The 25,777-nt window shown below is 44.9% G+C and overlaps 1 protein-coding gene and 1 long non-coding RNA gene across 2 annotated transcripts; one reads left to right on the top strand and one right to left on the bottom strand.

The window, feature by feature from the left end:
- Nucleotides 1-717: 717 nt before the first annotated feature.
- LOC147191706 (uncharacterized) lies at nucleotides 718-25,777 on the bottom strand. Its single transcript, XR_015103552.1, has 4 exons — nucleotides 25,636-25,777; nucleotides 23,924-24,052; nucleotides 22,457-22,548; nucleotides 718-3,174 (listed from the first exon to the last, which is right to left on the bottom strand). It is a non-coding gene; the product is annotated as an uncharacterized LOC147191706 (long non-coding RNA).
- LOC147191707 (protein FAM222A-like) lies at nucleotides 3,187-22,284 on the top strand. The gene is made up of 4 exons (XM_086135518.1): nucleotides 3,187-3,346; nucleotides 11,985-12,156; nucleotides 19,201-20,192; nucleotides 20,871-22,284. The coding sequence occupies exons 2-4, from the start codon at nucleotides 12,024-12,026 to the stop codon at nucleotides 21,105-21,107; spliced, it is 1,362 nt and encodes a 453-aa protein (XP_085991644.1). The 5' UTR covers nucleotides 3,187-3,346; nucleotides 11,985-12,023; the 3' UTR covers nucleotides 21,108-22,284.

Raw genomic sequence — 25,777 nt, 5'->3', positions numbered from 1 at the left:
AGAATTCGAAACTCCCTCCGTTTCATGGGAAACACAATTTTCCCATGATCCTCTCGGACAGAAGCCTTTAGCCGTTGCCCTAGGAACGCCACACATGGTGACGTCTCCGGAAAATCGATACGTACAGAGGGTAGACGGACTTTTTAATTTAAATTATTAATTGTAGACATTTCAGTGATTAAAACGATCATTTGAGAAGTGGAGAATATTATTTTTAAATCCCACCCAGGTAGGCAAAATGCTTAGCTATCACCAAAAATGTCAAACGAAAAAATTAAAATAAAACATTTTGGACTGGAACAGAATTGCTTCGATACAAACAGTACAAATTACAAAGCACATTATTTACAATTCTTATATAGCGGATTATTTGTTATACTTTAAGAAATTGTATTTAATACTGTTAATTATTAAACGGCCGAATATGATAGTTATGAGGATTCTGCATAACTCCGGAGGATGTCGATCCACTTACAGTACGTACTAGAAATGTGTGGGGAAAGCGTTTATTTTCCAGTAGGGAGCGCTACAGAACATCACATTGAAGATTACTGTAGCGCAATTTAGCAATTGTTAAAATCCGATATTTATGCCTCTGTGTTATGCATCAAAACCTCGAACGTTTTTTTTCCATACAGGCTTGTACTAAATTACCGCTGCAATCACTATTCTTCATCACAACATTGCTGATGACCTCTGCCATGAGAACAAAAACAGTTGATTTCTCCATACTGTTCTTTAATGGGCTCATTTGCTCATGTCTGCCAGGTGCAGATGGAGCTTTGCATTGCTGTCACGACCAGGTTCACTACGGTGCTTTGATGAGAACTCCCAAAAGAAAAAAAAAAGAGAGAAATGTGGGCATGATAACATAAAAAATAGCTGAATCAGTCATCTATGATTTTTCCTATCATTCCACTGGTACTTGTTAAAATGCATCAGGTTGATACTTAAATCTGTTTCTTTGCTGCTTGTTTGAATCTTTATACTTGAAAGTCTTCATTATTTATTTTAAAAGTCCAAAGCACTTTTAACTTCCCAGGCCGGTCTAATGCAGAACATTGCCCAAATTGGTACTCAACCTCCTCATGCCCCCTTATTAACCTTCTATGGTGACAAAGTCAATGAAAAGCCAAACCTCAAATGGAGTCAACCCTTAAAATGAGGTCCTAAAGTGTATTTAATGGAACGAAACAACACTTCCTCTTATTTTTTGCGATATGAGCATCAAATGATCCCACGTTTTGGAGGCAATTCATTGCCATGTTGAAACTGCTGACAGTGAGGCAGCAATTGGTAAGTCGTAAAGTCATGTGAGCCCAAGCGGAAAAGCTGTACTACAACAACAACAAGTAATTAAGTGGGAGAGCAATTTCCAATGTTGCACGTTCAATATAGGGGACACGAGTTGGCATGGTAACCCCCTTTGCCATCTGCAGGTCTATTCATATTCTGGTGACACTTGGGGGAGCTGTCAAGAAACAATTTAATCATGTGTCTCACATGGCAGTGGGTCAGAGGGTCTGTCTTGGAAAAACAGCGCGGCACATTATTGGTGAGTACATCCGTCTCACAGTTTAAGGTTCAGGGGTTAAATCAGGACTTCCTGTGTGGCGTTTTTGACCACATTCCAAAGAATGCGTGTTAGGTTTATTGAAGGCTCAAAATTGCTCATAGGTGTGGATGTGAGTGTGAATACTTTTTTTTTGTCAGTGCGCCCTGCATGCACCGTCTTCCAGAGTGAACCCCACTTCTCTGATTTCACATTTTAAAAAAAAGAAAATGCTGGGTCGCAATACATTTTGGGCAAATTAGGTTATTTCTGCTCCAAGTTGGGTTGAATGAATAACCCAACCTTTGGACCCTGTGCTGGGTTCGCTATTTCACCCGATTTGGGTTATTTTTGACTCAGCACTTTTAAAATGGATGAATGGTATCCTCATTTGGCTTTGAAGTTACAGTCACAGAATGCCTGGAGGTCAGTCACTCATCCTCCTTTGATCTTTATCTATTCATAACCATAAACTTGTGGTCGCCAACGCCTTCTGCCTTTGTTAAATTAAAACTTGTCCATCCTGCTCTCCTGTCTTGAAGACATTCTCACATGCTGAAATCATTCAGCATTTATAACACCTAATGCACTCAGGTGTTTTGTTTTAAACTCAGCCTCAAAAATATGTTTGCTGATAACCACTATTGCCGGTCTACAGTCCAGAGTTGGTCCACAGTTTCTGTTGAGTCTCCCGACTAGTGATGCTAAACGTTAGGATGTAAATAATCTTTTTCCATTGCTTGTTACCATGAAGCTAAGTGAACATTGTTTTAAATACACTTACGTTGAATGGCTGTGATGATGTGTACATTGCGTCTACCTCTTAATGTCGTTAATAATGACTTCAACTGTGTTCACTTTTATGAGGTAACAAATATATCCAAGAAAATACACCTGTATGGCAACTGCAAGCGCTGTCTGCCGGCACTGCTGGCTGTGTCCTAAATAAGGCAAGTACAAGAGGGGTATTGATTTTCTCATTTATCCCTCAACAAGAAGGCAAACAAGAATGTTATGTATGGGGCAATTTCAAGGCCGGGCATGGTGACTGGCCTGGAAGGTAGGTCCTCTGGTTGCTAAGCAACCTCGGGCCATGACAAAAATTTAAGGTAGTCAATAACATGTCTTCTTCCCTGAGTTTTTTTTTAAGTGCAACAAAGAGCGTTATGCTTTTTAGTAAGTTTTTTTAAAAACACTTTAACAAGACTTGCCAGTAATATTTTCATCCATAAAGTCATTTCTTTTCACCCCAAAATTACAAACTATGGAAATTCAAAATCTGCGATTAATCAATTCGAGTGACACCGCCTGAAATCACAAACTTTTGCATATTTCCACCATCCCTGATTTCGGCGTCCGAGTCCTTTAAGCGTTTCGGCGAAACAGCAACGTGCTTCACTTGACGGGATGACGTCATCACACTGACCCTCCCTTTCCGTCCTCTGATTGGCCCAACCGTGGGAATATCCGCGGAGGCAGCGTTGATTGATTGGCTCCGGGGGACGGAGCCGGTTTGGCCAGAGCGCCGGACTGGACTCATCATTTCCCCTCAGCGACGTCTCTCAAAGCGGGGAAGGCAGCACTACAACACCGGCTCTTCCTCCGCGGGGCGACGGGGCTGTCTGGGACGAACAAACCGGGGCCGGGGGGTCGGCGAAAGAAAGAATTAAAATCGTGGCGGTGCCTACGTCAAGGAGTTCAATGGCATCGCGGAATCTGCGGGAAGGAAAACACTGGCACTTCCAACCAGCCAGCCGCGGAGAAGATAAACAAGCCGCATGAGGAGAAAACTCTGTAAGAAAACCTTTTATGGACGACATATTACACGTGCACTCACGCTACAATACGACGTGTATTACAGATCAAAAAACAGTCGTGTTCAATGCTTATTTATTAATTAATGACCGTAAATTAAAAGATGCACATACTGCATTGTAAAGTCATAAGCGAGGTTTTGCATCTAAATGGGTCTCAGGTGGTGGGCAAAGTATGGTCCGGGGAGCCACAGACGGTCTGCTCTGTTCTTTAAATCTGGCCCGCTAAGCGTTTATGATCCAGATTTGGTGGATTCATTTACACTAAAATTGGTTGATGAAAATGTTTTCATCCCTTTTATTATTAATAGTAAAATATTTGAGAGAAAATATGTATACAACATATGTATTATTATTAATTTATTCATTGTTATTATATTTCCATAAGTAGTTTGATTTATGAAAACGAAAAGGTTCATCTTTTATATTTTTTAAGTGATTTAAAAAAAATCTCATTCAATAATAGTATAGTAGTAATAGCATTTGTAAACTAAACCATAGATTTAAAATGAAAATGAAATTGATTCAATTGTAAGATTGGCCTGATGCCAGCAATATACGTTTAATATATTATAATTAATTAGTTGATTTATTTTAAATAACTAATTTACTTCACTATTTTACGTTTGTGTATTTTATTGAATGCTTGTTTTATGTATGTAAAAAGTAGTTTTAAAATGTACAATTTTACAGGTTTTAATTGACTAATTGCTTCATTGATTTCCAATCATTTGTACTTCCAAGTACATGTAATATTTAATGAATAATTGGCAGATGGAATTGAAAGAAATTTTACAAATTATATACATATACATTTGTATTTAATCAAGTAAGTGGTTCATTATAATTAAAACAAAGAGAAGGAATCATTAATTTATTGTTAAAATGTACAATGTTACATATTTCAAATGTTTTACTTTTTTGTCTTAACTTTGTCTATGGTGACATGGCCCATCTGTTTAGTAATCAAAACGTGGCCCTGTAGCTTGAAAGTTTACCCTCCCCTGGTCTTGCCTGTCAGCACTTCCAGTTTATACTGTGCATGTGTGTGCAATGGACGCTGCTTTTGTGCCTCCATTGAAAGGCGCCTCATGTGTCAGCAGCATCTCCGCGGATCCGGGAAGCACTTTGAAGTGTTTTTATCATGGCCCTATTCAGCACGGGGGCGCCCGCCCCACACCATCCTCCCCACCCCCCTTCTCTCAAAGCGCCTTTCCGCGTCCATTGTGTGCAAGCCGGAGGTGGCGTGCTCGCACCTCGCCTTGCTGCACAGGGTGGAAAGGTTAGCCTGGAGGCGCTCAAGAAAAAACGTCAGTTTTTTTTTTTCTTTTTTAAGATGATTACTGGCCAGGTGTGAAATCCTATCATGTTTATTGCCAGCAGAGGTAGGGTGTTTCACAGAGAAGAGGAAAACTGCAGTTTAGTGGGATTACATTTTTACAGAAGCACTCAAGAGTTTCTCTTGGCTGGACACTTGTCTACTTAGGCTTTGCAAAGGCGCTCTTGGAATCGCCTTTCTTGGGAGGCCTCAAAAAGCCATAAAAGTCACCAAATGTAGGCATTTTAGGGAAAATACACAGGAAGAGAACCTTGAAAAATTTATCACATTTAATCACAATATTCAAGAGGGGGGGAAAAAAACGCAATCAGATTCTGTTTCAAAATCATTCAGCCCAAATGTAAAGTGATGCCTTGAGATACAATGCTTTGACTTAAGAGGTTTGAGACACGAGCTGTCACATGACCTTTTTTTTTTGTCTTGAGATATGAGCAACATTTGAGATACCAATGCACTTCATACATCCAATGCTAAATGGCAGCGGCACACTCAACATCTGGCCACCATCAGTTCATATTGGCTTCCTTTCAGTAGAAGGACAACGATCTGTTGGCGATGGTAATACGCATAATCGTGTTTTGTCCGTAACTTCGCACCACCAAGAATCCATGCCCGAAATTGACCAGAAAGGTGTCCATTTTGGTTGGAAGCAACCATTTTTGGCAAATTCCAGGCCTTTGACAATCTCCTTCCCGGGCAAATGTGTGTCAAGTGGAAAGAGGTAGTCAGATAGGGTGAGATGGATTTCATTTTTGAGTTAGAGAAGATGATATAATAATTATCTTTTTGGGGACGCAGGGCAAGCTTGAAATGTGTATTGTCCATTGAATTGGTGAAATATGGAGCGTCTATGTCCTACGGGGGAGTGTAGGGGACTTGAAGGGGGTGGCGCCTTCCCTCTTGATCGCCCTTCACAGCCTGGCAAGGCTGGTTTAGCGCTGTACGCCCCTGTGTGATCACCTTTTAGCTGCCATTTGTAATTAGAGGGCGGCTGCCATCTTTTGAAATGTGTCTAATTAGTCTTTTCTTTCCAGGGGCAGGGAAAGAGGGGTTAAGGGTGGGAGGTTAAGGAGCAGGAGAGGCCCCCGCGGGTCACCGGGAGAGGAGGGGGGGGGGTGCAGTACTGTCAGGCTTATTTCGCGTTGGGCTTATCTTTGTTTTGGCTTGCGTGCCGGTGCCCCCGCCATTACTTCAAATTAATAATGCAGGCTGTCAAATTACAAGTGAAGGCATCACTATTCGCCACTTGCTGAAGGAACCCCCCCCCCCCCCCCCCGCTTGGTTCGCAGGGCGGGTCAGTGACCCAATTCCCCCCCAGCCTCTCTGGAACGTTCTATGAGGTTATCATAAGGTTATCGCCCACAGGGAGCATTACATGCACGGGCTGCTTGGATTTTAATGATTTGAGGGAATCGTTGACCTTTCACAGCAAAGCAGTAAACTGAAAGCGGCCTGAGGACAGACTAAGACACATTTATTATTATTGTTGCTATGACTGGGAGTTATGGCGTTAAAATTAAATTAGGTTGTTTTTTTTTTCTTTCACAAAAATACGTGCCCCCCCCCCAATAACAAATGACACCCCATTCTAAAATTTGCATCACTGCTTTTCTAAAACACCATTGACTCGCTAACAGTTAGCATCGCTTATCGTGGTTTTAAGGAGATGTATATTTAAACACAAATGGTGGCGCAAATACATGTACACCAGAAGTGCCCAAACTTTTTTGGCCCAAGATCTACTAGTCAAGCAGCCAACCTCCTACGATCGACCAGTTCAACACGCCCGTACGCACACTCGCACGGCATGATGAGTAAGAGACCCTAACCTTAACGAAACAGAAAAATAAACCAGATGCAAAGCAGGTAGATTTCCGAGTTTCTAAGAAAATAATTGGCTCCTTTAATGCGAGACGTGACACAGGGAGGCAGGGCCGCACTTTTGGAGCACGTCAAGCGCGGAACCATCACGTGTCCCGTTTTAGAATGCCGCTTCCTTTGCCAGTGCAATTGGTACATCGCAGATCAAACAAACGAGCTTTGAATGAGAATAAATACCAAAAAAAAGTATGTCTCAACGGCTTGATCAAATGTTGAGATCTTATCTGTCGAAGTTTTTCACCATCTGTTAGTGTTTTGAAGTCAAGGCTTTTTACAAAGATTGGACCGTGTAGCCGTCGTCCTTCGGCAGCGAGCTCACCGGGATGAGGATAAGATAGGACCCCTTGCTGTGCACTGCCTTTACCTTGGGCTTGGTGTGATTGCCCAGGAAAAAAAAAAAACAGTTAATGGCTCAATTTTTGGGGGTGGAGGGGGATAATTACATGTGCACACGGCGTCCATTTATCACAAGCCCATCCCCACAAAAATTAAATGTTGTGGTCCAAGAATGCAAACTCTTGACTTGATTTGACTATTTTTTTCTTTCTTAATGCCAGACAAATCTTGTCTGTATCTGGCTGAAAGAAAAGTTAGGACAACTTTTATATACTGGCAGTCAGAAATAGGAACTGAGGCATGGGCTGCATTTATGGAAACATTACATTAGTGCATTAAAAAATAAAATAAAACTCGGGTCACTTCTATCTTAAGGTACTGCTATACTTGCTACTAGCTAAACAAAAGTATGCACTAGTTGACATCTTGGCTCTAATAGTACCTCTTTTAAAATTCTAAAATGATACTTGCTCACATTTAGCACTTTGTAGTAAAGACGCTTGGTATTCAACTACCAACCCAGGCTAAACTTAGCCCATCCCCGACATATAGAGCTTGTCTCTCGCTCGAGATGCATCAGTTTCACTATCACTAGCGTGCTACTTTCCTGTATAGACAGAGTTTTGGTGGCATCTTACACCATTTCCGAAAGCGCACAAAATGCAACAAGGCCATTTTTGGGTGGCAAATGGATCGTGGATTTAATGTCGCATTTCACTTTACAGTTGAACATTGGTACTGTACGCTGCAATGATTCTCGCGATTCATTTACATAGTTTGGCAGTGGAGCCGCAATGTGGACCAGTTGCCAAAAAAAAAAAAAAGTCCATTGTGGCGCTTCATGTAAGACACATCATCTTATTGTGTCTTCACTTTGGCTTTTAGCGGCAGCTCGGAGAAAAATAATAACAATGTTTTTCCAGCTCGGGCTCAGCATGATTTACATGCCTCCGAATGCTCCGGACATCTGTCCTCCTGTTGGCCGAGGCGTTTGTTTTACATACGTTGGATGGGATATGATGAGCCTTGGGGTTGAGAGCAGGTCGTTTGATTATCCTCATCGCAAACCTTAATGTGACTTAAAAAATATCTTCTGCAGAAAAAGAAAAGGGAGAAATCGGCAGCTCTTCTCGGGGGCGCTGATAGCAATTATGCAAGCTATTATAGAATTTAAGCAGGCCGGCTCTTATCGGCTAATCCAGAAGTAATAGATTCTATTAAAAATGTATGAAGGGTATAAGGGGGCGGGAGGGGTGGGGGGTGAATCCGGCAGCTGCACTGCCGTCTATTTCAGTCAGTGTGTGTCAAACTACTTGTCTGCTGCCTCCCATTATTAAGACAGCATCCTGCAGCGTTTCCAGACATAATAAGGAATTCATTACACAATAAGAAGCTTGTTATTCATCGATTGCGCCGCCGTCACTCATTGTTAGTCATTTACTTACAACTAAATGAGCTGTTTTGTGTCTGCCTTATATGAGAATCTAAATTTGAAATGCTATCAAAGTGTTCTGGGATCAAAGTAGGGTGTGTATATGGTTTCAACTAGGGCCTGACCGATCCAAATTTTTCTTTGGGTGATGCCGATATTTGGCAGAATAAAATTGGCTGATTCATTTTAAAATACTGTATACAATGAATACAATAACTTGTTTTATGGTCGCTTAACACTTGGCCATTTTAAAAGGCTAGCTATCCATTAGCCGATTGATTGGTTGGGGCCCTAGTTTAATCAAGGTAATTATCAACCTTTTTTGGGGGGGTGGGGGTCAATTACAATTGGCTGGTGACCAGTCCAGGGTGCACCCTATTTCTTTCACCAAAAGTTACTTTGGGTTCACTAAAAACTCAGCATTGTCTATCGGTGTGAATGTATTGTAAAGGTGAAGGGTTATTTGTGTATGAACGCTGCGATTGGCTGGAGACCAGTCAAGGGTCAACCTTGCTTCTCTCACTAAAATTCAGTTCAGGTTAATTATAGACTCTAAATTGCCCAGGTGTGAATGTTAGCGCACTAGCGACCAGTAAGTGACTGAGGAGGACGAGAAAATGGCTTTATGGACCGCACGTTGGATCCTTTTTACTATTAGCAACTTCTTTTTACACTTGATAAAAAATAGATAAAATATGACATGATAGTAAAGAATGTATCATTCATTCGCACAATAAGAATAATGTTATTCATCCACGATGTTAATCTAAATTGACCTATTTTTTGTGTCCATTTCTTGTTTTGTTTTGTTTTTTGGGGGTGGGTTGGGGGGGGGGGGGGGTAGTAGAAATTAGCATGGCAATCTTATGCTAATCCAGCCAGTGAGTGAAAAGCCTTATCTCACCTCCTATTTTTCACCCTTCCCATTAAATCATTTACCGAGCTTCCGGAGTGAGCGGGGCACACATCCCGGATTAGTAATTAGCTGCCATATTCAGCGTGACTCCTGCAGGGTCACCGGGGGCCACAGGTGAGCCAGTGGGGTCAGACAGGTGCACTGCTTCCTGCATAATTTAACAGAGCTCCTTTGACCCCCAAGGCCCAACCCAAACCCCCAACTTTGCCTGATGACGCCTCATGCTATGCTACGATGCCGCTACATTTTCTCGGTAATAATAACGATGAGCCTTGGGCAAGAGTATTTTTTTTTTTTGAAAGAGGCTGACACTTTACTAGTTGGTATAGTGGCATACAATTGACAATTATACAATTGACAATTTGACTTGTATCATACACTGCATTTAATGACAAGATTTTCTGCACTAGAAGCTACATGGCTGTTAAGAAGGTCCATTGTGTGCGGTTTCACAATAAAGGACGTTCGTTGCCATCCACTGCCTCATTATTGCCAGGGCACACGCTGCGGATTGCGGAACGCGCCAACCCTGGCAACGGTCCGTGCTCGAGTGCTATTTTGGTTATCTCAGCAAAACGCAATGAGATTGTCAGCAGCTTTTTTTTACTGCCAGTTTGACGACACAAATATAACCACCCGTTATATTTTTTGGTCACGAAAATTTACTTAACATTTAAAGCTTAATACAGCCGCTTTTAAAAGTGCCCCCTGACTGCTTGCCTCCTGACCTTGCTATCGTCCCACAAAGTGCCATCTCATAATCTGTGCGGGGAAAAGATAGGGAAAAAAAAAATCCAAATGACTGCCAAAGCGTCCTTATCGGAAACACCGTAGGGTACAGCAGATGGACGGCAAAGCACACGGTCTTTATCGCCCCTGGTGAGCCTTCTCCGGGCCTCATTGTGCCGCTTATCCCCTCAACGGATGTCACTGGAGACAGATAAAGATTAGTCGCCCGTGCACCTTAAACTTTCTGGGGCTTTTCCTCCTGATGCATGACAGAAGAAAGAAAGCCTTACGCTGAACTCAAGAGACCTCACGTATGTGGTGGAGGATTGTCGTTTTTCTAAAACAAATACAACTTTGTTTTTTTGTAATACTGTATTGGACTATTTTTGTATGATGATGATTTTTTTTTCCACCCGCGGCTTCAGGATTTTTTTTTTGAAGCGGGGCTAAAGGAGGGTGGGAGGGCATGACCAATAAATTAGGGGAGCTGAGAAAAATAATTAATACCTATATTTTACAATATCAAGTAAAAAGCTGCAGTGGCTTAACTGGGGCTACACAAATTTGTGACAGTGCTATAGCGCCCCCTAAATAAAACTACTGAAATGATGGATTAAAATATGTCACACATAAAATAAAGTTCAGAAGTGAACTTCAGGAAAAGGTACAATATGCTCAACTAGGGAGACCTCGCAAATGTGGCGTCGGCGAGGGTTGGGGGAGGGGGGGTGCTTTTGCAGGGAAGCGTGAAGACGCCAGACATCTGCTCTCCAACCTCTGGCATCATGTATCCAGCGCACATTATCCGCTGATTGAAGAGGACCCACTTGGAAGCCCTGACCGTAATGTTATTGTAACAGGAAGGACGCCCATTGACCCTATTAGGGAGGATGTCGGAGCAACGAAGCAAACGCGTGTTACACGCCAAGCCCGCAAAATGTCTGCATCAGAGCTAGGGTTCAACAATTCTGTAAAATAATCTAATTGTGATTTTGTTTCCCTCCCCCCCTTTAATTTTGCGATTTAGCGTGAAGCGTTGTCGCCGTGCACAGCACTTTCTGCATGCAAAAACATTAGCTGCGATGTTCCAAACTTGATGGTGATTAGCAAATGCTTATTCATGAATCCATTTCAATTGAGATGGCAAAATGTCATTGTTTGTACTGATTGGCGCCAAGTATGTTCTTGGTTCAATGATAATGGCCGCCCTGTTGTATTCTCTCCCCCAATCTGTCCCAGCTTCAAATTATGGTCATAATGAAACATTCACATCTCATTGTCTGCCAGTAAAAGGGGATTCCCAGGAGATAGACTTTCTCCGGCTTGTTCCCTTCCCCTTTCCTGGCACTCCCTAATGGAGGGCTTCTTTTGACATTTCAACATGGAGTCTTTGGTCCCTTTAGATGTGGAAGGTGACGACTTGGAAGTGAGTTTTGTCGGCTTGGGGGGAGGGCAACAACTACACCGAGGTTCTCAAACTGCGGTCCAGAGACCACGAAGCCATAACTTGGTCGTCTGAAAAATAATCTATAAAACATTATGTCGCCAAGATATATTTTGAAAGTGCAGACCAACACATGCGAGCTGGTTGGAAGAGTTGAGGAGGAAGCGGGCTCTTGTCGAGGCGGACGGCCTGACATTTGTGGCAGACACGCGGACGCTGAGCAAGCTTCTGTCCATCACATCCAACAAAGCACAGCGGCCTCTCCAGGAAGAGGAACAGCTTCGGCTACAGGCTGCCGTCCCTTGCCCTGCTCCGCTGACAACTGACATGCTGCTTTTCAATTCCACCCTATGAGGGAAATGTTAAAATTTTCCCTCGAGTCTGTCTGACAACATAAAACAACTTCCAAGTTTTACACACCACCAAATTATGTTCTCAGGACCGTTTCCAACTCCCCCGTGAACAACATCCCCACTGTCTCATAAAAACGTTCTCGCAAGATATCCTGTATTAAGATCTGGATTGTTTTTCTACCCCCCAGCAGGTGCACCCAGGCTGTGTGCAGCCATTAAGCGCCACCATGCTGGCTTGCATTCAAAGACGGCAGAACCCGTCTTCGCAGCATTTGACCTGCGTGCCGACATGCCTGGATGTCCTGACGCCACCATTGCTGCTACCTGCGCCCCCACCCTCGCAGCCACACACTAGCGAAGGTGAGTCTGAGTTGAACAGGGTTCGTCTCTTTTCGCGTCTTCCAAAACGTATTTACTGTTCAGGTCAAACTTGACCCGCCGTGACATTGACAGCAATTAAAAACGCCCTAAATGTCATTCTTTTATCATGCAACTTAACAATTTGAGTGACCCAAAATAAACAAAAATGTCATGTCTGAACTTCTTTTTTAACTTTTACTTTAAAGTAAAATAATTTATTTCATGGCTAAAACAGCACCCAGTGATGCCGCCAATCACTCCCCCCCCCCCCCACCCCACCCCGCTATACAAGAATGTGAACACCTTTGTTCACATCCATGGTTATCTGGTGTAATTATTATGTAGTTTCTATTTCAACCAGCTAGCTAGCTAGCTAGCTTGCTATGCCCCGAAAATGCATCTTCCTTGGAAACCAGTTTGCACAACAGCCTGGTGGCGTTATTTAAATTCCTAAGCGAAGAGGTGACACCGTGGATGACGGTGCCGCCCGTCTGCCGACCGAAAGGAGGAGCCCGTTCGCTCATGAGCTAGCCCCACTACGAACCAGTGGGATATATTCTAGCCACTAGTGGTTTCAACTGAACATGTAGGTAGGGATGCGTAGGTTTAAGAAAGTTGCTAAACTAAGCAGAATCTATTTTTCAGCGGGCCGTGGTTTTAACGCTATTTTTTTAGCTTGCTCGTAACTTAAATACAAAGCCAACTTTCGGCGAAGCAGCAGATTGATAAACTCCTAAATTCGGGGTCGTGTAAGTCAAGACACCACTGCACGGAGTGCGACTCCTTTTGCCGCCTCTGGTTGTGAGGCTGTACTGTCCTGTGTCTTTCCGCGAATCAATGTTCCATTGTTTGAATCCTGCGCTCAGTGTTTGTGCTACATTTGAGGTAATTAGACCTCATTGGGTTCTTGTTTCATGCTCGCTGAGGTCACGGAACCTATTAAAAGAGCCATAAAAGCTCTGATGTAACGGGTTCAATTGGAGGAAAGAGACTTTCTCCACCCTTCTATGCTCCCATTTCTCCCTCTCCCTCGGTGAAGTCTGTGCCTTTCCTGTTATGAAATATTAATTGGGAATCAGTGGAGAGCTTGTCTACTAAATGCTGGAACAGAAGGGCCCCGTTGGCCTCCGGGCTGAATGTTTTTTTTTAGGGGGGGGGGGATGATCAGCGCTCTCATCCTGTTTACCTGCGGGGACACCCCCCTTCCCCCCCACCCGGGGGCTGTGCGCAGCTCCCCTGCGGCGGCCAGGCTGACATTTCAAGTGGGAGCATGGCAGCGGGAGCTCACTCTGTGTGGCCTCCTCGCTAAATGAGTCCTTGTTGGATCCAGTTAAATGGGGACATCCTTGAGCTGCGCTTTTCAAAGCCATTTCCATTTTTAGCTGTCAATAAATGGAAAGGGAGCGGACATGAAAGCTCGCAAGCCCAAGAGTCCCATTTCTGTGAAACCACTGTAAGGAATTATGCGATCGGCAGTGAATGAACGACCCGCTCTCTTATCTCGACTTGAAAGCCAGGCCTGAAAATGCCCCCCCCCCCCCCCCCCAATCCCCCTCGCCTGCCCTTGTCCCTCACTCTCTCCCTGTGCTGATGGCCTTGCCCGGGCCTGGTTTAGACGAGGGAAACTTTGCCCGTGCTGGGCCAAGCGCCACGGAAACAAATGGGTAGTGACACGGGCGCTGAGGAGCGTGTGCGCGCGCCCCGAGGTCATACTGCATGAATTCGACGCGATGTAAAGTAGACAAAAATGGCGTGATTGGGAGCATGGTACAGTAAACCCGCACCTACTTGTAAATTTTTCCATGGAATATAAAATTATTAGCCAACAAAAATGAACCCTGATCATTCCAGAATTGCAGGACAATTAGGATACCAATATTTTGGAAAAATGAACCACTTAAACTTACTTAAAGATTATTTGTTGTGTTTTCAGGAAGAAAAATGGTAAGAAATCAACTATTTGAATTTGTCCACAAACGTCAACGGTACACTTTTTATTTGTCATGTCACTCAGTTCTGTTAACAGATACATAAGTACATGAAAAAAACATTTGAAAAATATTGCTAAATAAATCATTTCCAATTAAGAAATTAGGCTGAAAGATTTCTTTTTAAATCATCAAATTATTTTCTTCCGCTCAAAATTGCAATTGCAATTTAATCTGTGAATTTTTTTAAGGTCCTCTTCCCACGTATTTTTTGGGGGGAGTGGATTCATGGCATTTCCATCCATTTGTAAAAATTATTGGCGATATGAATAAATGAGTTACGGGTGTGGACATGGAAAAGAAAACTTGTATCACCACTATATACCGGTAGCCTTTTATTTTTTATTTATTTTTTTTTCTTAATGGGGCCTGGGTGGCATTCATATATATTTTTGCTTTTCCTCTCAGGACATGGTCCCTAACCCCGGGAGCAGAGATTCACTGTATATTTTTATTCCAGCCTGTTTATGAAAGACGTGTCATAAATAGAGAGTTAGTGTGAGGGACATCCAAGAGCGTGTGCTCCGGTGTCAACATGCCCCCGCATCTGCTTTTTTTCCATTTCCCATTTCCCCTTGTCGTCTACAGCGGCGGCGAGGTTGCGTCGACCACAGGGGAGACGTGAAGAAGCCAGATAAATATTCATGCATCTGAACATCAAGGAACCTACTCATGCTCTACTTTAGATATTTCACTCTAACATACAGTTTGAGTCTATTTTGGCACCAATAAAAAAAGTGATTCTTCTGAGAATACAGTAATCAAATATAAAACTACTTAATAAAGCCTTTGTGAAAATCCATAAAAAATATTTGCAACCCACCCTAGAGCGGGGCACAAAAGATGAACCGCCACCAAGCGGGGGAATGCTGTACACTCACACGGAGTCTTCCATCTGGCGCACCCCCAACGGACATAAGGGGGTGTGATGGCCCGTTGTTCGCCGCTTGCCGAGCTCAGCATTGACAGGTTGAGGTGCCGAGTGTTATGCAGCAAACAACAGATGACTGCAGGGAATGACAATTAATTACTAGGTTTTAATGACTGGACTTCCTGGGCCAAGTGTGTGCATCGGGGAGGTTGTCATGGCGACCGTTCCAGGTTTGCTTTTTAATGCGTTCCAAATGCCCATGCGCTTGGTCTCGGGCCGTTACGTTAAATATCACGACTTGCTAAGTGCGCCGAGCTGTAATTAAAGTACGCGTCGAGTCGCATTCTGCTCGGCACTCGTGATATCACAGCAAAGTGCTCGGAAAAAAGGATTCGGCGTGAAATCCAAAAGAGGCGCGCTCGTGCTGGGGAAATTATTATCGCAGAATAATGCATGAACGCCAGCGTTATCTCGCGTGAGAATCGGCGGCTCCAGCGGGCCCTCTGCATTAAGCGTCCCCTCTGGGTAACAGCTGGAGGTCGTGCAAGGGGCTTGCTTTGCCCATAAATCAGTGATTAACTCTTAACCGCTCCCAAACAATGAGGTATCCACTCTAATCTGGAGGGGTGGCGGGCGCGCAGGGGTGGGTTGGTGTAGGCTTCAAGTGTGACCACGGGAAAAAGATTAGCCTGTTTTTAAGAGGCAGAAAGCATGGCGAGGGTTTCTTCGGGGGAGGAATAAAGCTTATGAAAGGCCATTTACATACCAGCGCAACAACCCCCCCCCAGCCAAATGTTTCGGCACCCGTGTTTGCATAACTTCGAAACGTGCACACAATGCACGGCGGTGCTTGAAAGTTGATGATTGCACGGAGGGATGAAATGGGGATTATGACTCGCCTGCGAAAGTGTTGCACTTGGCAATCAGCGTGCCACCGCAATCATTGAACGGGCCAAAACACCAAACCGAGAGGCATCGTTCAAGCACCCGCAAAGTGAATTCAAACATTTGTTTCGAAATACCTGACACATGTTTAAGGATAATTGCAGAAACGTTGTGTAAAGTCTGAGAAGATATTTTTTTTGGGGGGGGGGGCTAAAATGGGGGACCACTCATGCACCTTGGTCTCGACATGGGTCACCCCTTCCTCACTAACTTGAGCACCTTCGTTCACATCAATGATTATCCAACATCGCTGCAACATGCAATTAGCTCGCAAGTTAACCCGAAACACCCCGAAAATCATTCCCTTCCGTGGTCCGTACAACTGGCTGCTTTAGAGCGCCTTATTGTCGGCCGCGAGTGCACGAATGTCACATAGAGAAAGACAGAGGAGCGAGGGAAAAAATAAAAATAAATCACACTTGCATCAGATTATATCGCGTAATTACTGTACGTATTGTCTTCAGCGTTTGCCTTTACAGGGCGTGGCCGAGTGGCGCAGCAGGAGCTACAATGGGGTTGGCCAGTTAGTCTGAGTGTGAACGTCTGGGCGTGAATTGGCCTTTCGCAGCTTCTCGTGAGCATTCTCGTTTCGTATTTGCACGTTTGACTGTTTGTTCCGTCCAACTGAAAGCGCATCGGCAAACCGTGGCTCACCTTGCCCACGTGAGAGGGCATTACAATCCCTCAATTATTTACTCTATTTTGAGGAATGAGCAAGTCCCCCGAATGAGAACTACTGCTATCTGGGGAGCGCATCGAGTGTCGGTAAGTCTTGTAAATGGTATCGACTTCAAATCATTGCGGAGAGGGGCAAGCATGAGGAGGTCAAATAATACCGAATTCGTCAGCACCGCATGATGTCGTCTGCTATGCTTGTTTTTCCACACGGTCGTTCATCCCCCGCCTGTGACGCAGCGTGCGGTCGGCAGGTTTCTGGGTGATCAAGGTCGGGCTGTTAATTATCTTTGCGTGCCATTTCTATACCTGACAACACTTGTTGGTTGCTCAGGGGAACCTTGACGCTCTCTGCTTGTTTTTGTTGATGCGGAGCAGTCATTTCATGCACGGAAAATGACAGCAACAACATCGTGGTGCTGTGATTTATATATATATATATATATATATATATATATATATATGTGATTTATATATATTTATGAAAGCATACTTTTTAAAAGTATCCCTGACCTTTTTGTCTGTTCACACTCTCGCGCTGTCAAAAAAGGGGACGATCATACCGTGTAACATCACTTTGAGGAAATGCAAAGAAGACTCTCACATGACGACGGTTTTCGAAAGAGCTTGCTTGCTTCAAGCTTGTTTGTCACTCCCCGTTGAAGTGGACTAAAAGTGACACCTAAAACGGAAAAAAGAATTACATATTGGATATCTAATCACCAAAACCTTTCACTAAATCGTGATTTGACTGGTTGATCAATCTGTGCGTGCAGCATGGGGTGGCTCGGACGAGGAGGCGATGGGTTTTGGGGTGGGGGAGGGGGGGGTGTTCGTGCCTATTAACTAATGAGGTTTCCATAGTAGCGCAGCCATGCAGCCACAGTGGGAAGTGCAGCTGTGTTGTGTCTGGGTGGCTCTGACAGGGCTCTAATCTCTGGCCTAACAAAACCAGACACCCTGCCGAAGCATGCATGCTCCACACACACGGCGACATTTTCACCGCCAACGACGCCTTTTTTGATTTTCTCTTCGCTAAATTAGCCGCGGCTCATAATTGGCCCGCATTATTTGGGATGGAAAATTACAGCACTTTTCTACAATTACGCTCGAAATGCATCGTTGCGCGTCCACCCCCCAATCATCTCACGTGAACAGTTTTATCCTTTATGTTCATAAATATTCTATTATTTGTCAAAGGTGACACGTTTTTTTTTTGTTGCATCTAGTTGAGGATTAGCACACGACCAACCCTAACGTATTATCAATAAACGATGAATTAAATGAATCCTAATCCTAAAATGGTCAACAAATTTAGCATTTTTTTTTTAAATCAGAGATGCAACTTTTTTGGGGGGGGGGGGAGTGAGGCACGTTCTGACGAATTGATTAGAAAGGCACATAAGAAACGCAACCTCGTCGTAATCCAACAACCTGCAGTACATGTTTCGTAATGGCAACAGTGACCCTGTGATTTCTATTTTTTTTCCCCCCGATGGGAAAGCTTGTTAAAAAACGGCTCAGAAATGGATCATGTTACACACCATGAGTATTAAGGTCTCTCCAGTCCCGACGTGGCGGATGTTATTGTTTTCGGTGGTAGCGCTCCTCATACTAAGCAAGCATTGTTTTGCTTTGTGGTGTTTCTGTTGAATTCCCTCCTGGATTGAACACTCCTCCTCGCCTTCTTCCCTCCATTTTAAACACCCAATTTCTTTCTTTCATGGGAAGGATCGTGTCGATTGAATCATTTTCACAGGCGTGGTGGGTGGTAGGAGGAGGTGGGGGGGGCACTCACCGTGGGCCTGAAACGAAATAAACTCCCGAATCAATTTGAGACGGGAGCAAGCTCGCTCGCCCCCGCAAAGCTGGAATTGGTTTTGTTATTGAGAATTAAATGAAGTGTACATTTTTACTCTCACTGCAGATCACAGTCTTCTCTTCAGATGATCCCAGCTGACTCGCATCCACTTTAATGAAAGCGACACACTCCGAGCTGGCTGCAACAGACGGCCCGGGCCCCGTTGGTTTGAAACGGGGCCGCCTTTTTTCCCAACCTTTACACCGTCGCTTAGCGTTAAGCAGCCTTGAAATTACCCGGCTAATGACATTTAAATCCAGCCGCCGTTTGTAACCCGCTGTCGACTTCTCCGCTTGCGATTCAATCACGGCTCGGTCTTGCCGATCCGTCCGCAACCATTTTTCGTCACGGTTTGAGCGCCGCAACCATTTTCAAAGAGCTGCGGCCCATCCCAACAGACGCAAGAGGTAGGCCAACCCCTGGAACGATCGCCAGCCAATTTGAGTCAGTGGTGATCGATGAAAGCATAAAAGAGTTGGATATAAGCTCGTCTCGTTTACCGTGCGCATTCACGTCGGCGGGGATGGCGACTTTGCTCAGACGTGAGAGCGGAGGAGGCGTGAGTCAAGTGAGGCTAATGTTCAAATCTTGCTAGCGGTTTGAAAACGGCAAACTCCATCTTTCAGTGACGTGTATCGCTCTTCTTATTACTCGCTGAGGAAAGACCGGATTAATGGCACATTTCTGTCTGCCTTCTTTCCCAGGCGAGCCACCCTCGGCGGCTTCCCGCTACCCGTCTCCCGCCGAGCTGGACGCCTTCGCCAAGAAGACCGCCAACAATCCACTGTGCATCAAGATCTTTCCCTCGGACATCCGGGTACCGCAACACAAACAGCTGAACAAGACAGTGAACGGCTTGGACACCACGGGCCATAGCTACAGCCCCTACTCGCAGCCCTACTCCGGAGGCTACCAGGGCTTGTTAGCCATCGGCAAGGCGGCGGCGGTTAAGGGTGTGGTGAAGAACTCTGAGGGGAAAAGGACCAAACAGACGCACAATCAGGCTTGTCTGACGCCGTATAAAAATCCAGTGAATGGTGGATATAGCATCCGGCATGGGCACAAGGCCTATCACGTAAACTCGTGTAAGCCCGACGTTCCTGTGGAAACGCTTTGTTCTCGTGCCGGGATGCCCTCCGGAGATCACGGCCTGCTCCCTCACTCTGAGCTGGCGGAGGTTCAGAGCCTGATGAGGCAGCTGAACAGAGTCCCCCGGCCAGGGGGCGAGGCGAGGGCCAGCCCCTCTCTGCGGGCGGTGGCGGCGGTGGCGCGCCCGGACTTGGGCGCGGGCGTGCCCCCGACGCAAAGTAGCATGGCATTCGGCGGGGCGGTGGTCCCCACGCAGAGCGCCGCCCACGTGGCCCAAGCAGACTACGCCGTGTGGCAGCGCAGCCATCAGGTCGACCGACAGGGAGCGGCGAGGATGTACAACCTCGCGGCGGCCGACTGCGGCGTGGGACAATCTCCCGAAAGCTGCCTAACTTTGGCGTCCTCCTCTTACGGGGTGCATCCACCCATGCAGGGTCACTTGTCCGTCAGACACTTCTTCACGCCGCTCTGGGACGGCCTCACCGCTACGCCCAATGGCGACTGCTACGCTTCTCAGGTGCCGGGTACCATGGCGCCCCCGCATTCCCAACTCCGCCAACACCACCAGACACATTTCCATCCTCCCCCTCTTCCAGTTCATCCTCAGGTAGAGGTGCAATTCACAAAATTGGAAACATTCCATGGGATTTAACAGTCGTATACAAATAAAAATAAACCAGGAATTTGCTCATTCGAAAGTCGTCTCTTAACAGCGAACTTAATAAACGAACTCCCACTATTTAAGTGGTTTCGGGAAGGAGCCCTGTTGCGAAAATCTGAGTAGTTGACACCCCCCGAAATGGGTTTGTAATTGCCTATAGAGGGCGGCAAAGAACTACATGTGTCTAATTGAAGTGTTCGACTCACTTCCAATTGTTTCCTTGGCACCGAAATGCCACCAGATGGAACTAAAGCGTTACTGTGATTACTTGAGCTAGAGTACAAAAGCAGGAAAGGCAGTTTTCAGCGAACAACCCAATTCCCCCCCACCAACAACAACTGTGAATTGGCGAGGGGGTGAGCTTCAGATAGACCACCACTTGATTCAAGTGGAACAAAACAAGAGTGGTTAAGGTCCTGTAATGCCCTTGAATGGGGGAAGGAGAGCTCTCCATTTTGCATGGATGGCTTCTTATGACAAACAAAACGTATTCAATTCCCATTGAATGTTTTCAATTCCAAAATTCTCAATTTCCCCATTAAAAATATCACGGAAAACCTTTCAGGGAATTTACTGCAATTTCTTTTTTTTTTTTTTTTCACCGCTTTGTGACCCAATCCTCAGGTCTACGGCACAGAGCAAAATGCCTGCCGCGGGCCGCCGGGCGCCAGTCTATGCCACGCCGCAGCACTCAGCAGAAGTCTGCAGTCTCTGGAGTGCCTCATCAGTGAAATCCAGCCGCCCTGCATCAAAGAGCGCATGCTGGGCCGCGGGTACGAGGCCGCCGGGACGCAACAGATGCTGGAGCAGCAGCAGCAGCCTCATCATCACGCCCACATCCAGCTTCCAGTCTACAGATGAGACGCGAGGCGACCGACGGCAACTCGCTTTGAAATCCAGTCTGACCCCGTTTGGACAGAAGAACGCACTAAATCTTTGACCAAAATATTCAGGAATTCTCACCAAAACACGGAATTTGAATTTTAGTACGTCGCTCTAATACAGGCGTAAGAAAATATGGTCATGTGGCGTCTGCACAGATCCGCTCCGTTACTTGACAAGTGTCACTAGGGCATCTTGGCCATGAAGTTCTGCCTCCGCGAGTGAAAATTCAATTCGTGCTTTTACCCTCTCTATGAGGGCACCCTTTTTTCCCCCCCCTCCCACACTCGAGGCTCTGCAAGGAGTAGCCACTCGTCTGGTCGCATCCCTCATACTGTAGCTCCGCCCCCAGTCGTTATGGTTACGAAAGCACCGGTACCACGGTGGAGGGGGCGCAGGAGAAGCAGCAAAAAAAAAAAAAAAGCACACTATGCCCCCATTGAAGAATTATAGATCAGCTAGTGGTTAGCAGTTGCACCAGCCCTTATAGTCGAACAGTGATTTTCAAACCTTTTACACCAAGTCCCACCTTGAAAATTTCCGAGCTCTCCAACGACTGCCGCAATGACTAAAATTAAAATATAGTAGTGAGCAGACCTAAAGGTTCAGCAAAAATGAGACGAGAAATGACTGTTGCACCCCCCTCAAAAAAAAAGTACATGTAGTACTGTTGTAAGTCACTGGAACCTTATGCACTGTCTGAATATTAACACTGCACTTAAATATAGGGCAAAAAAAACCTGTTCTGATTGATTAAAATAAAATGTATTGTACATTTAAAAAAAAAAATCAATGAAAAAAATCCTACCTAAATGCTGAAAAACAAACCGTGCTAATGTACTGAACGGACACGCTAAATACAAATGAACTGCACTTGGGCAGGGATTCTTTGGCGTACCACCAGAGGCGATCTTTTTTTTTTTTTTTAAATCACAGCCCTCAGGAACCCGAAGCATTGCATGTGTTTTTGAATCCTTAATCCATTGTTTGACTCCCCACCCTGAAATTCGGGGTTGAATTCCGAATTCTGAGAGTCCGCCATCAGTTTTCAGTCCCGTGTGTGAAAGGACTTTGCTAGGAAAACGGCAATCATGAGCCGAGATGCTGATTACTCTTCACACTGATGTAGAGCGCTAACAGTAAGCATTATCCGCCATCATAATAATAATTACAATAAACACAGAGGTACTGTACTAGAATCTGCTGACCCGCTCGTCGAGAATCATGAACACTCAGGCTTCTCCAATATGATTCTTGTGCTCACTGTATGGCGGTGGGAGTAGGGGATAAAGATGTGAATATTTTTTTCTGTGTTGCGCATTACTCACGATGATAAATATTCTGTCACGTTTTAGTTGATTTCAACGTTGTCCGCCGCAGGTCAGGCCAAGCAGAACGTGTCCTTTGATTGTGTTTTGACCTGGGGGGGGGGGGGGGGGGGGTTCTTGTTTGTTAGTTTGTTTTGGGGTCATTTTAAGAAACAAGCATTCACTGGACTTACTGGGTTAACAGTTTCAATCCAATACAAGAGCCGAAATTCTTCCTTCGCAAGTGTCGAGATGTTTCTGAAATTTCGATACGACTCTTGAATTGGATCTCATGAGACTGCAGGTGTACTGATATTTTGATTTCCTCTCCACAACTCTGGAATGTCGTGCCGCCGACACGCAATTGAAAACATCACGGCGGGTACTTGCTTGTGTGTCTGCACTGCTTGTATTATATTTATTTATGTTGACTTGTATAGGGGCTGGGAAAAAAAGTGTCTCTATAATTATTAAGTGCAATTATTATATCTATGGAGATGATGAGGTATGTTGTTGAAATATGTATGTACATAATGTATGTATGTGTGAGCTGTCCCTTTTCGCCCTCTGCTTCCTAATGAGGATTGTCAAGTAAATGACATTTTCTAGACCCAAATAATTGTGTTTTTGTTCTCTCACGCATTTCCGGAATAATTTCTTAAGACATAGGTTAACACCATTCTTCTTAATTAGAATTAAAAGTTCAACTATTTCACATCAATCACAGGCACTTTCGTTGAAATCAACCATCCAAAAGAAATGTATGATACTAGAGACTGTATCCTGATGCTGTGAAAACAATTCGGATTTTAACAATGTTCAACCCTTTCAAGCACCCTGTAACCTGATTGTCCACTGTAGTAACCGCTGTCCATGAAAGGGTTAATGAGACTCGAGCACGGATTTCCATTCTAATCAATTTATTATTTTTTTTAAGAACGGATGAGAAAATGCTCTATTTTTTTATTCATCATTTCTCAAGTAATTCCAATCATTCTAACTTCAAAATATTCTACATACAAACAAACATTCGTAATTTCTGAATTGAGTTCAATCTTTTTATTTCCAGGATTTGACATGAGAAAATTCCCTCGCACTTTTGCTACAACGATTCTATAAATAATGCACATTGCAAAGGGATCACTGCCACACCTCTGTGGCCTAAGAAAAGGCCGTTTGAAAAAATCAACGTAGCATGTAAATGAAATCAATTAGTTCATGCCAGCATGAGCCCGTCTGTATTACAACACAAATGACCCAGACAAAAGGCGTAATAGCATTATGCTCACTACTTGGTGGCTAAATCAGCAACATGGGCTTGATAAGTAATCATCTAAGCCTTAAAGGTCAGTGTTGTTGTCATTGAGGCACTGTTGTTGGGCAGTGATTTGCTGATTTGAGCCCATTGTGTAGCAGGTTTGGACGCGGGGCGTTTTTCATGCTATTTATCTGTCAAGACAGGCCCAGGCGCCGTGCTGATAAACCAACCTGGAACACAGACGTGCCCTCCTCCACTCCTCTCTTCTTTCCCGCTGACGATTAGTCCAGGCCCTGCTCCTCCGGGAGGGGTACTGGAGCTGCTCCAACCTCCCGGGACATGCTTTCAGATAAGGCGGCCTGCAGGAGGAAGAGGAGGAGAGTTGATCTGGTGGGATTAGTGCGGGGAAAAGAAAGAGAAAGGAAAGGTGATCCTAATCTTTTTTTTTTCCATGAAGTTGAGAAGTTAAATTGTCTTCCAGTAAAACTCCTAACTTAATGCAGAATAAATGATTACATAGTACAGTGGCGTCTTAAGACGTGTCTTGAAAATATTGCATGGCTTCACTCACTCATATAAAAATTTAAAGAATTCGACAGTTTGTGCATCAGTACGTAATTTATTACTGCTCCTTCTGGTTTACGGTCCAAGGCAGCATGCTGACACATTGAAGGATAGTTCCCCCACTACTCTAAATGACTCAGTAAGCTGTAACATTACCGGTAGTCGTTTGTGCTTTGCAGAGGAGTGCATAGGAAAGCCGGAGGTGGAATTGAACCCCTGCACCTCTGCTACGTGAGGGCAGGCATGCTAACCAGTCCACCACTGTGCCTCCCGTGCAATGGACTATTCCATCTTATTGCACATGGGCACACTTTGTTTTTTCAGGAAGAGTAGCAAAAAATACTTGACAGCACACTGTGAGGAAATGTAAGCATCCAAGTCATGTACTTGTTAAGAGGGGGGGGAGGCTTTGAAACAGCACTGAGAAGTGTCTGTTTCTGTCACATTTTCTCAGCTTGCTGCAGTTTGGTGGTTGATGGATGATTTGAAGGAATCTCAAAAAGTGAAAGAGTGAAACACCAAAAGGACAACCAAACACTAAAGGAGCTAGAGCATAGGTGCCAAACTCATTTCCTGGAGGGCCGCTGTCCTGCATGTTTTCCAAGTCTCCCTGTTGCAACACACCTGATTCAAATGAACAGATTCAATGTCAGGCTTCCGCAGAGCTTTGCTGATGAGCTGATCATTTGAATCAGGTGTGTTGCAACAGGGAGACTTGGAAAACATGCAGGACAGCGGCCCTCCAGGACCTGAGTTTGACACCCCCGAGCGAGAGAGTCGGAGGTCTGGGCAAAGGTGTCACGTTTGTGCCTGCAAAGACATACCTTCCCTCCTTTGAAAGATTGCCACGCAGGTTATTAACATGCTCTGGAAGGACGTGCATCTTACAATTTGAAAGAAACAGTGACGATGATATTTTTGATCCAGAAAACACCGTGAGCAAACCTATTACACTCGCGGGTTCGTTTTGCTGCCGCGAAAATCCACGATGGTGACCTGATGACTGGTAAGGGCCGGGTCAAAGCAAACATACACTGCCCTCTACAGTCCAAACGACGAACACTCAGACTCTCTCGATCAATCATTGAGAATACAAGGCCTGCGAACCCCAATGGGAAGGAAGTCCCGCATTTAAAAGGACCCGCATTCTTTCTTGCACTTGTATATGAACCCGAATGCGACGTTGACGTCATTATCAGCAGACGTCACATCAAACCGGCGATTTCATCGGGCTACTCTTCTTTTTACCGTATAGGGAAAGGACGGTAACTGCACTTGGCTCTTTACCGACACACCGCATTCGGGTAAATGTCACGGGTAAATGCAGAAAACGGTCAACGGTTTAGCTGCACGGTTGCATCGGCGTTGTTTTACTCACCCTTCTGTTCCCCAGGACTTTTCCCGGTTTGCGTTCTCGCGCCAGCACGCCGATGACGAATAGGGGCGGAGTGCGGATGCCACGCGGTTTGCTGCGCCGGCTCGCTTTGGGCTTAATTGTTGTTTTCAAAAGGTGTGAGAAA

This window comes from Hippocampus guttulatus, chromosome 17 (genome assembly GCF_054856545.1).
Source record: "Hippocampus guttulatus isolate MCC_2025c chromosome 17, RoL_Hgut_1.0, whole genome shotgun sequence".
In the NCBI taxonomy this organism is placed as follows: domain Eukaryota; kingdom Metazoa; phylum Chordata; class Actinopteri; order Syngnathiformes; family Syngnathidae; genus Hippocampus; species Hippocampus guttulatus.
This window is presented reverse-complemented; position numbering and strand designations above follow the sequence as displayed.